Here is a 12,344-nt window from a genome sequence, read left to right on the forward strand (position 1 = left end):
AATAATAACATTGAACACTGAAATTAACGTAAAAAATAATTTAATGCATAGGGAAAAATCATGTAACAAACTCTAAAAAGTATTTTATTATACTAAAAATATTTGGCTTTATCCATACAGGTCTTTTAACTTAATATCTAATAAACCTTGTTTTTAAATTTTTTTAAAATATTTTTATTAATTAATTTGGTCCATATATTTGATTAACTTTTAATTTTATATATTAGATAAATAATATTTTTGAATATCCACCGTAAATTTTATTAACTTGTTTAATATTAATTATTTAATTATTTTACCAAATTTTACACCTTTATATTTTGACGTATTATGAATTCTAGCAATACATCATAAACACCTAATTTTATTTAGAATCTTTATCTTTTTTTCCATCTTCATTATCTTCATAAAAATTCCAAAATATTAAAAAAAAATACCACTTAATTAAAATTCCATTTTTTTTAACAAATCGCCACATTTTCCAACACATACTTTTACTACCACTTCTCATAAATCTCAAACAAAAAAAAACATGATTACATATCAATGAAAATAGCTTCAAATTTATGAAGTCAACTAGTAATAGCAAGAAACCTAGTTTTGTGGTGACGCTGAGGTAAGAAGATTCATCTTCACTTTATGAGAGATTGCCCAAGATGCCACGGCCCTGAAATAATTTTCTCAAAATGTCATTCGTTGAAAAAAATTGTCTAAGAAACCACTTTTTTTGTTCTGTAGTGGAATTAAAATATTATTTTACAGGGTCCTCCATCCTAGATGGCGGACGCCCCCAGAGGTGCAGTTGGGGTCCTCCATCTGGGATGGAGTGTGCATTAAAATATTTTTTGTTTTGTTTTTTAATTTCGGAAAATATATAAAATGATTATAATAAATTTTTAATATTAAAAATTAAATAAAATATTATATTTAATAAAAAATAAATATATTTAAAAAAAAATTAACTACTTTGATATATAATATTTTTCATAATTATTTAATATTAATTAGTTATATTTACTTTTACATATAATTTGTAATAAATATATAATACTAATTAAGAATTATTATTAATAATAATTAATTAATTAAAATTTCGAAATTATATTTTTTTTTCTGTAATATTTGTTATAAATATTTAATATTACATAATATTTTGAAATTAATTTAAAAAAAGAGAAGTTTCAATTTTTTAATAGATAAATGAATATTTTTAATGATACTTACAATAAATTTATTAAAAGTAAATTTATTAATATTTGTAATAAGTATATAATAATAATTAAAAATTAATATTTATAACAATTAATTAATTAATTCTTTTAAAAATAAATTGTTCTAAAATTAAAATAAATAATAAATAGTGACATATTATTAGCAAATAATATTTATAACATTTATTTTTTCCCGCCCAAATAATATTTTGATATAGAGTTTTCCCGCTTAAACCATAGTATAATATTATTTTTTATTTTCAATAGGTCTCCTATAAATATTGGAAGCATATGACAGATGAATATATTAGTTGTGAATGATGTCTGTGTGTTGCATTGTTTTCTTTGAAACAGATAAGCAGATGAGGGTTTGTTTGAATCCACAATGGAAGTTCAGGCAGTTGGTTTCTGCCATCAACGGAAGTTTTGGTCAACTGGGTGGTCCGATTCGACGTGTTAGAAAAATTGAATATTATTGTCCTTACATAACTCTTACGGATGCTAGCCCAGATGGGACATACATGCATTATTGGGATCGTGTAGAAAATGATATGGATGTTACTTGTATGTTTTCTGCGCATAGTGGAGAGGTTAGTCGAGGTGTTGAAGATCCACTTGTCTTAGCTGTTGTCGTTTAAAATAATAATATGATCAAAGGTGTTGTAGTGATTAGTTGTTATAACGTGTTGGAATAGTTGTAGTTTTTTATCTTTAGATGAAGTTGTTATTATGTTGTAATTTGTCTTGTGTTGTAGAAGATAATGTTACGCTTCTAATAGAACTTGTTTTTGGAAAAAGGAAATACACGAAATATAATGAAGATTGAATATACTAAAACTTCAGACATAACTAAGTAGAAGGGCCAGGCCTGGTTGGACATTTTCTGCGCATATGTCCTATTTCTCGACAAATACCACACCTCCTTTTTTCTTTTTCAGCGTTGTCCATTTCAGTTCTAATCCGACAACTGTTTGGGCGACCTTTCTTGTTTCTCCGCATGCGGTCGTTGTGGAATAGCGTGTCACCTTCATATTGTGGCCAACTTGTTTCGGTCGGGATCCCGATGAAACTTTCCTCGTAGACCTTAAATACGTTTACAACTTTGAACACGTCAGCTATATAAACAGAATAGTCTTGTCTTATGCTTGAACATGCTGCAATAACATGTGAGCAAGGGACATGAAACGTTTGGAATCTTCCACACTCACACGTAAGATTCTGAAGGTCGACGTTGTAATGGGTAGTCGGTCTGCCGTCACTATGATGAACAGTCTCCTGGACCAAGAAGCAGAATCTCTCACGATCAAATTGCATGACTGTGTGGCTATTTGATTTGATTACTTCCTCCTCAATTCCCTTCATGCAGTTTTCAGTGAACAGTTTGCCAGAACCCAACATTTTAGTCCAATCATGTCCTCTTTTCCCAAACAATGTGCCCATTCGATAATATGTTGATTTTACCAAAGCGGTAATAGGTAGGTTGCGTGTGGATTTTAAAACTGAGTTCATCGATTCTGCGAGGTTGGTAGTCATATGACCCCAACGTTTCCCTCCATCAAATGATCTCGTCCATTTTTCTCTTGGAATATTGTCTATCCATTGCAACGCTTCTATGTTAACCTTACGTATCTCTTGGTAGACGTGTTCGTATCTCTTGGTTAAAATAAATACTAGAAGAAACTCTAATATCTGAGAATACCTCCCATGACGAACTCATTATATACACAATAATTTATATTATATTGTGCATCTCCCTAACTTTATTCCCTGATAAATCGGCAAAAGATGTACATAGTATGTGGATACCATTTGTTCAGGATTTGGGTCAGTGTGGTGAATATAGTTGGGGATCAGCTGTGTTAGCGTATCTATATAGGGAAATGTGCAAAGCAGTTGACGTTGATGTTGATGGTATGGGGGGTGTGTTATTCTACTACAAACATGGGGATTTACACGATTACCACTTATAGCACCAATTACTTCTGCAGTTCCAAGTCATCCATATGCATCAATGTAAGTCTTAATACTTCCATGAAAATCCATTTCTTTCCATTTCTGTTCTCTGTGTCATATAAGATGTTAATCTTTCAATTTAATGTTGCTCTACTTTTTAGATGGGCTTCGACCAACAAGAAAAAAATTTGCTCTAGAAATCCTCGTCATTACCTTGATGGGTATCGTGTCATGCTCGATCACATGTCGTCAACAAACGTAATTTTGGTTTGACTAGTTTTTTTATTACATGACACTCAAGCAATAAATGGTAAACTTACGTATTTCTTTTAATACAATCACAGTTTATATGGAGGCCGTATCTTGGATACCCCCCCTTGGAGAATGATGATCATTTGATTTGGAGCGCAACAACACCAATCTTGTGCTTTTGGATCGTTGAAATGCATCAATCAGATAGGGTAAAATTGCAATTTGGGTATTATCAAGACATACCCAATCCACCTAAATGCCTACAAGAAGAACATACCATGACTATGCAAGAGTCATGGAATTATAGTTACACAACGTTGAATAGAAACGAACAACAACTTTGGGAAAACAGACACCGACTGTGTTTGACTGGGGTAACGTTTCAGGGAGAAATGAAGCCAACCGAAGAATATATTAATTGGCTACGACATCTTCCATTACAATACGCGTCAATTGAGCAACTACTTATTGACCCCCGCCAACATTGTAACACATCACAAATGTCGACTGCACCACGACCACCATTAAGAAACCCCCGAACAAGAATCCCTCCCAACCAATATTATACACAAACTTCAACTTCCATCCAACATGAACCACAAAGTTAATATACACAACCCTACCAACAACAAACACAAAACACCCAATACCATCAACCAAACTACCAAACCCAAACACAACACACTTCATACCAACAACCAAACTTCCACACAATAACCCAACAAACACCTACTAACTACCCATACCAAACACCACAAAACCCAATACACTACACTTCTCAAACCCAACAACAACCATACATACGCCCTCCACATAACTACACACCCATCCCACCACCTAACTTTGATTACTCTACTACACATCAACAATCAACAACCACCGATGTGAACGACTATTACATCACAACCATAGAAACTTCAAACCCAAACCCAGCCTCATTCACACAAATATTAAATAACTTTTCTCCTAGTATGGATTTTGAAAATTTTGAGGCATTCGAAATTTTTCGTGAGCAACCACCCATTCTTCAAACCACTGATATTCCCTCATCAACTAATGCCCCTACTATACCCACCTCAACACAACCATTAGGTTGTGGTCACCGTGTTCGAGTACGTGCAAGATGTGGAACTGGTAGTCATTTCGTCGATGAAGATCCCAATCAACGTCGTAATTAATTGTTTTTAAATCTAATTTTCATTGTAATTATCGTTTCTAATTAATATTATATGAAATTATATTTTTTATTTCATTTATAAAGTTTACTAAAATTAATATGTAATCATCGATTAAAAAATTTATTCTTAATAAATTTATTGTAACTATCATTAATTTTCTTTTTTATTAAAAGTATTACGTAACAATTAAAAAAATTGAAACTTCTCTTTTTTTAAATTAATTTTGAAATATTATGTAATATTAAATATTTATAACAAATATTACAGAAAAAAAATATAATTTCGAAATTTTAATTAATTAATTATTATTAATAATAATTCTTAATTAGTATTATATATTTATTACAAATTATATGTAAAAGTAAATATAACTAATTAATATTAAATAATTATAAAAAATATTATATATCAAAGTAGTTAATTTTTTTTAAAAATATATTTATTTTTTATTAAATATAATTTTTTATTTAATTTTTAATATTAAAAATTTATTATAATCATTTTATATATTTTCTGAAATTAAAAAACAAAAAAATATATATTTTAATGCACACTCCATCCCAGATGGAGGACCCCAACTGCACCTCTGGGGTGTCCGCCATCTAGGATGGAGGACCCTGTAAAACAATATATTAATCCCACTACAGGACAAAAAAAGTGGCATCTTGGGCATTTTTTTTCAGCGAATGACATTTTGAGAAAATTATTTCAGGGCAGTGGCATCTTGGACAATCTCTCTCACTTTATTCATTAAATCAATTTCACACCATGTCTTCACTTCACTCTTCACTATGAAGAATGGCAATTTATCTCACTTTCTAGGGGCTTCTCTTTTATTCCACAACCACATCACTCTTAGCTCTCAAAATTAAAATCTATTCTTCCCACTTTTACCCTTCCTCTAAAATTCAATGGTATCCACCCAAATTTTTTTTATCTTTTTCCAGGACCGTGCAAGATGCAAAAAAAAATATTTTTAGGCCCCAAACAAAATATTTATTAATTCTAACTATTAATAAATCTTAACTGATTAAAATAAAATAATTTAGAATTTCGCTCTTCCCTAAAAATTAGTCAATCAATATCATTTTTTTTTAAAATTAATCAATATCATAATTAATGTTATTTAAATATTTTATTTATCCCCAAAAAAATAAATCCCTATTAACTCATCCAAATTCCCTAACTAACGTCTCTCACTCTCCGAACTCCATTCTTCACGTTTTTTTCATCTGCTCATCTTCTGTTAATAATTTTTTTTTTCTTCTCCTTCCCTTGAAACCTATTGTCTATGGATCAAACTTTGTCTGTGTGGCTCAACCTCTCTGAATTTGACATCGTCTGGATTCTGAGCGCTTATAAACCACATACATCCCAACATCTCACATACGGAGCGTCAGAGCCTTTCATCTTTATTCGTTTCCAATTCCAGGTTCTATCGTTCTGTTCATCGATTATCCTTTTCTATATTTATTTTAGAGTTTAGTTTATTTCGATTTCTTTAATATTTAGTTAGATTTTTTTATTTTGATTATTTGCAAAAGAAAATGTCAAATAGAAAGAAAGTATGAATTTGGTTATGAAAAATTGAAGAAAAAATGAAAAGTTGAAAAACTAATTGAATCTCAACGTGGTGGTCTTGATAAATTTGTTATTGTTCATAAAAGGACGCAGAAACAAGTTTAATAGGTAAAAATGTGATAGAACAATCACCGTTAGATAATACTGACAACGGTGTAGAGATGATACTGACAATGGTGAAAACGTGATAGAACAACCACATATAAATAATACTGACAACACAAATAGTAATAATTTTGATCAAGAACTAGAAGATAATATTTTAGAAATAGGAGTAAGAGGTAATGTTGAGCATAATAACACTTCTAGTAGATGCTTTGATTATGTAGAAGGGATTGAATTATCAAAAAATTATGAAGATCCTAAATTAAAAAATGAAGTCATGTCTTTAACAATTCATGAGCTTGAAAATTTTGAATTTTTATTAGGAATGAATATTTGGTATGATATTTTGTTTGCTGTCAATTCTGTTAGCAAGATTCTACAATCAAAAGATATGCATATAGATCATTTAAAAAGTCTCACTTATTTAAAACATTATAGGGAAAACGGGTTTGCATTGGCTTTAGAATCCACAGAAAAAATGGTCATCGAAATGGATATAGAGCCAAAATTTCGTGAAAAACGTATAATTCATAAAAAACCTCATTTTGATGAAAATACTAGTAATGAGATCACACATTCACCTAAGGAGTCTTTTCGTATTGAGTATTTTTTATACATATTAGATCAATCAATTAATTCTATTGAGACAAGATTTGAACAATTTTTTTAATATGAGACTATTTTTGGTTTTTTATTTGATTGTAAAAAAGTTAAAGCTTTAGATGAGGATGAATTGAAAAAATATTGTAATAATCTGGAAAAAAATTTAAGGTTTAATGGATACGCTGATATTGACGGTCTTGATTTATTTTCAAAATTGAATGTACTAAGAGAAGTGTTAAGAGAAGAAATTAGCACACCAATAGAAGTATTGAGTTATATTAAAACTTCATATTCTTTTTCAAATGTTTACATTGCATATAGAATTTTATTGACAATCCCTGTAATAGTTGCTACTGCTGAAAGAAATTTTTCAAAATTAAAATTGTTTAAATCATATCTAAGATCAACAATGTTACAAGATAAATTGAATGAGTTAGCTGTTTTATCTATTGAAAGTGAAGTGTTAGAATTGTTTGATTATAAAACTCTGATAAATGATTTTGCAGCTAAAAAAGCTAGAAGATTAATATAAAAATTGATATTTTATATAATATTCTAAGTCTCTTTAAAATTCTTATAAAAAAAGATCCCTTTAACATTTTCGCCTAAGGCCCCAAAATGTAATTCTCTTTAAAATTCTTATAAAAAAAGATCCCTTTAACATTTGAGCCTAAGGCCCCAAAATGTCTGTAAACGGCTATGTCGCTGTCCCTAGAGCCTTCACACCCAAGGTTGTTAAAATCGGGATTTAAAATCTAAAATTTTTAGATTTCACGTTTTTAGGTCAGCATTTCGTGTTAAATCGCAGGTAAAAATGTTTTTGTGTAAAATTGTATCCTAGGACGATTTTAAACAATTTAAATCTCTCTAAAATCAGCGAAATTGTGTAAAATTGTTAGATTTTACTCTTTCACTCAATTTTATAATTTTTTAGTCAAATTTTGAAATGCCCATTTTATATTTTGGTTAGAATATTGAAGAACCTTTATCATCTGAAGATGAATTTCATCAAGTTGAAGATGAAGACACTAATGAAGATAATATTGCAGAAGAATTAAACTTTCAATTAAGTTGAAAATGGAGATTAAAACACTTGAGAAACTTATGTAACTCTTGTTTTTTAGGCAATCTTTAAATGCCACTTTTAATGATTTGGTGGGTAATTTAAATAGTTTGATACAAGTCTATGAATATTAGACTTTATTACCGTGATTTAGTATATTCTTGTTTTATAATTAAGTTAAAATTTTAAATTATTGTTTTATATATATATATATATATATATATATATATATATATATATATATATATATATATATATATATATATATATATATATATATATATATATATATATATATATATATATATATATATATATATATATATATATATATATATATATATATATATATATATATATATATATATATATATATGATGTAAATTCTATCTGCTCACAAAACACTTTACAATATCATCAAAATCTTTAAATGTAGTTTTGTGAATTTTTAAAATAGTTGGAAACATAGTTGTTTTCTTTTCAAAAGTGATTTAGGAGGTACTGTAATGTTATTTTGATAGTGGAAAGTTGTTACATATAAGTGTATATGAAACAAACTAATGTAACATCAGCTAATATTGATCAAACATACTAATGTAACTAATGTACACGTGTTTGGATAAGATTATCTCTATAATAATAGTATGTTGACATCCCCACTCAAGTTGGACTATGTATATTATAAAGTCTCAACTTGGATAAAATTGGTGACAAAGCTAGTGAATGCAATGGCTTTGTAAAAATATCTGCTAGTTAAGCCTTGGTCAAAACATGTAGAAGGTGAATGGGGTTGGAGCGGAGTTTTTCACGAACAACATGACAATCAAGCTCGATGTGTTTGCTCCGCTCATGAAAAGTGGGATTGTGAGCCGGGAAAATAACGGATTTGCTATCACAAAACACATATGTAGGTTGGGGGAAGGTGATCTGGAAATCGTGAAAAAGATATTGTAACAATTGCAACTCACAAGTCAGTGATGCTAAGGCTTGCTATTCAGCTTCAGTCAAAGACCTGAACACAATATGTTGTTTCTTGGACTTACAACAAAGTAGGGAAGAACCAAGGATAACATAATAACCAGTGATCGACTTTCTAGTATATGGACGTCGAGCCCAATCTGAGTTAGCAAAAGCATAGAATTTTAGATCCCTAGAAGTCGGGAACAACAAGTCTTTAGCGGGGACAAATTTGAGATACCTGGGGATTCTTGTTGTAGCTTGATAATGTGGTAATAAAGGACATGATACATATTGGCTTAAGTGTGGTACAACATAAGCAATATCAGTTCGAGAATTTGCCTAGTAGGTTAACCTGTCAATCAATTGTCTATAACAACATGGATCTTCTAATAGTTAACCATCATTGGCTGAAAGTTTTGTATTGGGATCAAAAGGGATAGCATAAGGATTTGAAACAAGTAAACCGTTATCTCCTGAAACATCAAGTGTGTACTTCCTTTGATTAAAAAAATACTACTTTGGACCTAGAAATCTCAAAGCCAATGAAGAATCTTAACTGACCAAGATCTTTAATCTTAAATTTGTGGTCCAACAGATGCTTGACAAAGTGAATTACATCCATATAATCACCTGCAAGTACAATGTCGCCCACATAAACTAACAAAGCAGTGAAACTATGAGAATTAGCCTTAATATATAAGGAATGATCAACCTGTGATTGAGAATACATGATTGAAAGCAGAAAAGAAGATATCTTGGAGTACCACTGCCTACTGGCTTGTTTTAAACCATATAGGGATTTGTGAAGTTTGCAAACTTGTGAAACAGAAGAAGCAAACATACCAGGTGGAAGAGTCGTGTAGACTTCTTCATGTAAATCACCATGAAGAAAAGCATTGTTAATGTCAAGTTGTTTTAAATGTCATCCTTTTATTGTTGCAGGAGATAATAAAACTCTAACTGATGTAATTTTTGCAATAGGTGAAAAAGTATCGAAATAGTCAATGCCTTCCATCTGAGTGTATTATTTTGCTACCAACCTTGCCTTATACCTTTCAATGGAGCCATCTGCCCTGTATTTTGTTTTGTATACCCATCGACATCCAATAGGATTTTTACCAGGGGGTAAGTCAACCACATCCCAAGTGTGATTCTCTGCAAGAGCATGTAGCTCAACATTCATAGCATTTTTCCAACAGTCAAGCTTACTGGCTTGGTTCAGAGTTAGAAGATATGGCACAACATAAATTTTTATGAAAAGGAGAATATCTATCATAAGTGAGAACTGAAAATAAAGGATATGTGGGAGTAGAACCAATGGAATGCAATGAAGGGGAATGGTTGGAAACAAAATAACAATGGTAATCTACCAAGTAACTTGGGGGTGTGAAGATCTAGTAAAATGGCTTAAAGATGGAGGATGATTTTCATTTTCAGAAGGGCTGATAGATAGAGGCAAATTGTCTGTTTCATGAACACTAGTATGTTCATCAGATAAGGGATGGGTAGCAGGAGCAGGAAAAGGACTGCTAGATAAAGGTTGGTAAAATTGACAAGGGCCTGTAGTACTAGGTGAGTCTATAACAGTTGTAGGAAAAGGACTGCTAGATAAAGGTTGGTAAAATTGACAAGGGACGTGCAGATTGGGTAGTAGTAGCTCATGCAAGGCAAATTAAATGATTTTCCACAATTGCACTATTATGTTCAAGCCTTCGAAAATGCTATGTCAAAAATAGAAACACCACCTTATGAGTAATGGTTGGAAAGCTTATTGCATAAGGATCATTTGCTATGTTGATAAAAACTCCATTTGGGCCTTGGAAATTGATGAAAATTGGACATGAAGTGTAAGGTGCAAAACATGCATATGTGAGATTTTCAAATTTGGCCAAAGTTCAAGCCCTTCTGTCTCAATGATGCAAGCTCCAAATGATAAAATCTTCAACATAAAAGTTGTAGATCTTTTCAAGTAAATCAATTTGGACTTAAATTTTGAATCATTTGGATTTTTGATAAAGATGTTATGGGCACTTGAAGTTGGACTTTTTCACATTTCAATGCATTTGGTCCAAAGTGACCTATAATGTTTTGCATTATCACATGTATTTCTTTTGAGATTTTGAAATTTTTCTCAACATAACATTTGAATTAGACATCTTAAGATTTTCAATGAATTTGATCCCACCTCAAAATCATGAAAAATTAATGAGTTATGTTCTTGGGAAGTTGACCCAAAATTAGGGTTTCAGTCAAAATGACCTATAATGTCTTGGAATGGGTGATGACCTTCCAAGCTTCAAATCAATTTTTGATGAAAATGAAAGTTGTTCATATGATCCTTAAGAAAATTTTTTCTCTTGGGGTAATCTCCATTTGACAAACACATAAAAGGGTAGGTCTCAGTGTATTTCAAAATAGTCAGATGAATTGACTGATCAACTTCTCAAGTCCACACCTCATATCTTGATGAGTTGATGATTGAGGACACTCAAATAAGTTCAAATATGCATGAAATTATGAACGAAAGAACTTCCCTTGATTGTATTTGACCATGGGTTGAGATTGCTTTATGAGCAAGGCATAGTTGATGAATAGATGAATTAGGGTTTCCTTGAGAAACAAGCCTCAAACCCCTTGATTTGCTTTGGTCAAAATGATGAATTGAGACACTTGGGAGGAATATTTGGTGGATGAGTGCTTTGGGAACCATTACCATGTTTGCTTTCATCTTTAATTGGCCCTATCAATGCACAAGATCTCCTAGAAGCTTTAGACCTTGTGACTGCTCAAGCTATAAACAAGAGATGTTAGTGACATATTTTTGTGCTTTTTGTCAGTAACTAAAAATGAGAAAAGCAATAATATACAATTCAAGCATGCTTGGTGATCTCAAACCAACTCATAAGAGATCCCACCCCAAAGGTAAGGAGCTAAGATGCTTATGATCCTTGAGGCAATGTAAATGCAATGTTATGATGTCATGAGGGATCTTAGGGTCAAAATTGGGGTCTTACAGATGCCCCTATTTAAGGTCATTCTAGCCGGAGATATGAAGGTTAAAATCTTCGTCTCGACGAGGTAGAATGGGCTTAAATAATAACAAAGAGACGAATTTTGGTCCCTAAGAGACCTCATGATGCAAAATGTATGTATGCAAAAGATAATACTCTGTGGAGATATGTGTCCACTAAGAGAAAAGAAATTAGGAGAAACTGACAATCCATATGAGCAATGCACTAAATGGGACAGAGACTTTGGGGATTCTTACGGGGATAAGAAAGGGAATAAAATGCATGAGCAGGTCACGGCTTAGAACTTGCTGAGACACGAGAGGAATTCCATGAAAATAAATCAATGGAAAGACTCGAGCTGACTCAAAGATGCATGTATTGGGGAATATGCCAATACAGCAAAAACTATCCATAAAGGATACTTCGG

At 31.2% G+C, this 12,344-nt stretch overlaps 1 protein-coding gene across 1 annotated transcript; it reads right to left on the reverse strand.

Moving 5' to 3' along the window:
- Positions 1 to 2,060: 2,060 nt before the first annotated feature.
- LOC127078618 (uncharacterized) lies at positions 2,061 to 2,651 on the reverse strand. The gene has a single exon (XM_051019060.1). It carries the CDS (start codon positions 2,649 to 2,651, stop codon positions 2,061 to 2,063), a length of 591 nt encoding a protein of 196 aa, XP_050875017.1.
- Between the last annotated feature and the right edge of the window lie 9,693 nt (positions 2,652 to 12,344).

Source organism: Lathyrus oleraceus, chromosome 5 (genome assembly GCF_024323335.1).
Source record: "Lathyrus oleraceus cultivar Zhongwan6 chromosome 5, CAAS_Psat_ZW6_1.0, whole genome shotgun sequence".
NCBI lineage: Eukaryota > Viridiplantae > Streptophyta > Magnoliopsida > Fabales > Fabaceae > Lathyrus > Lathyrus oleraceus.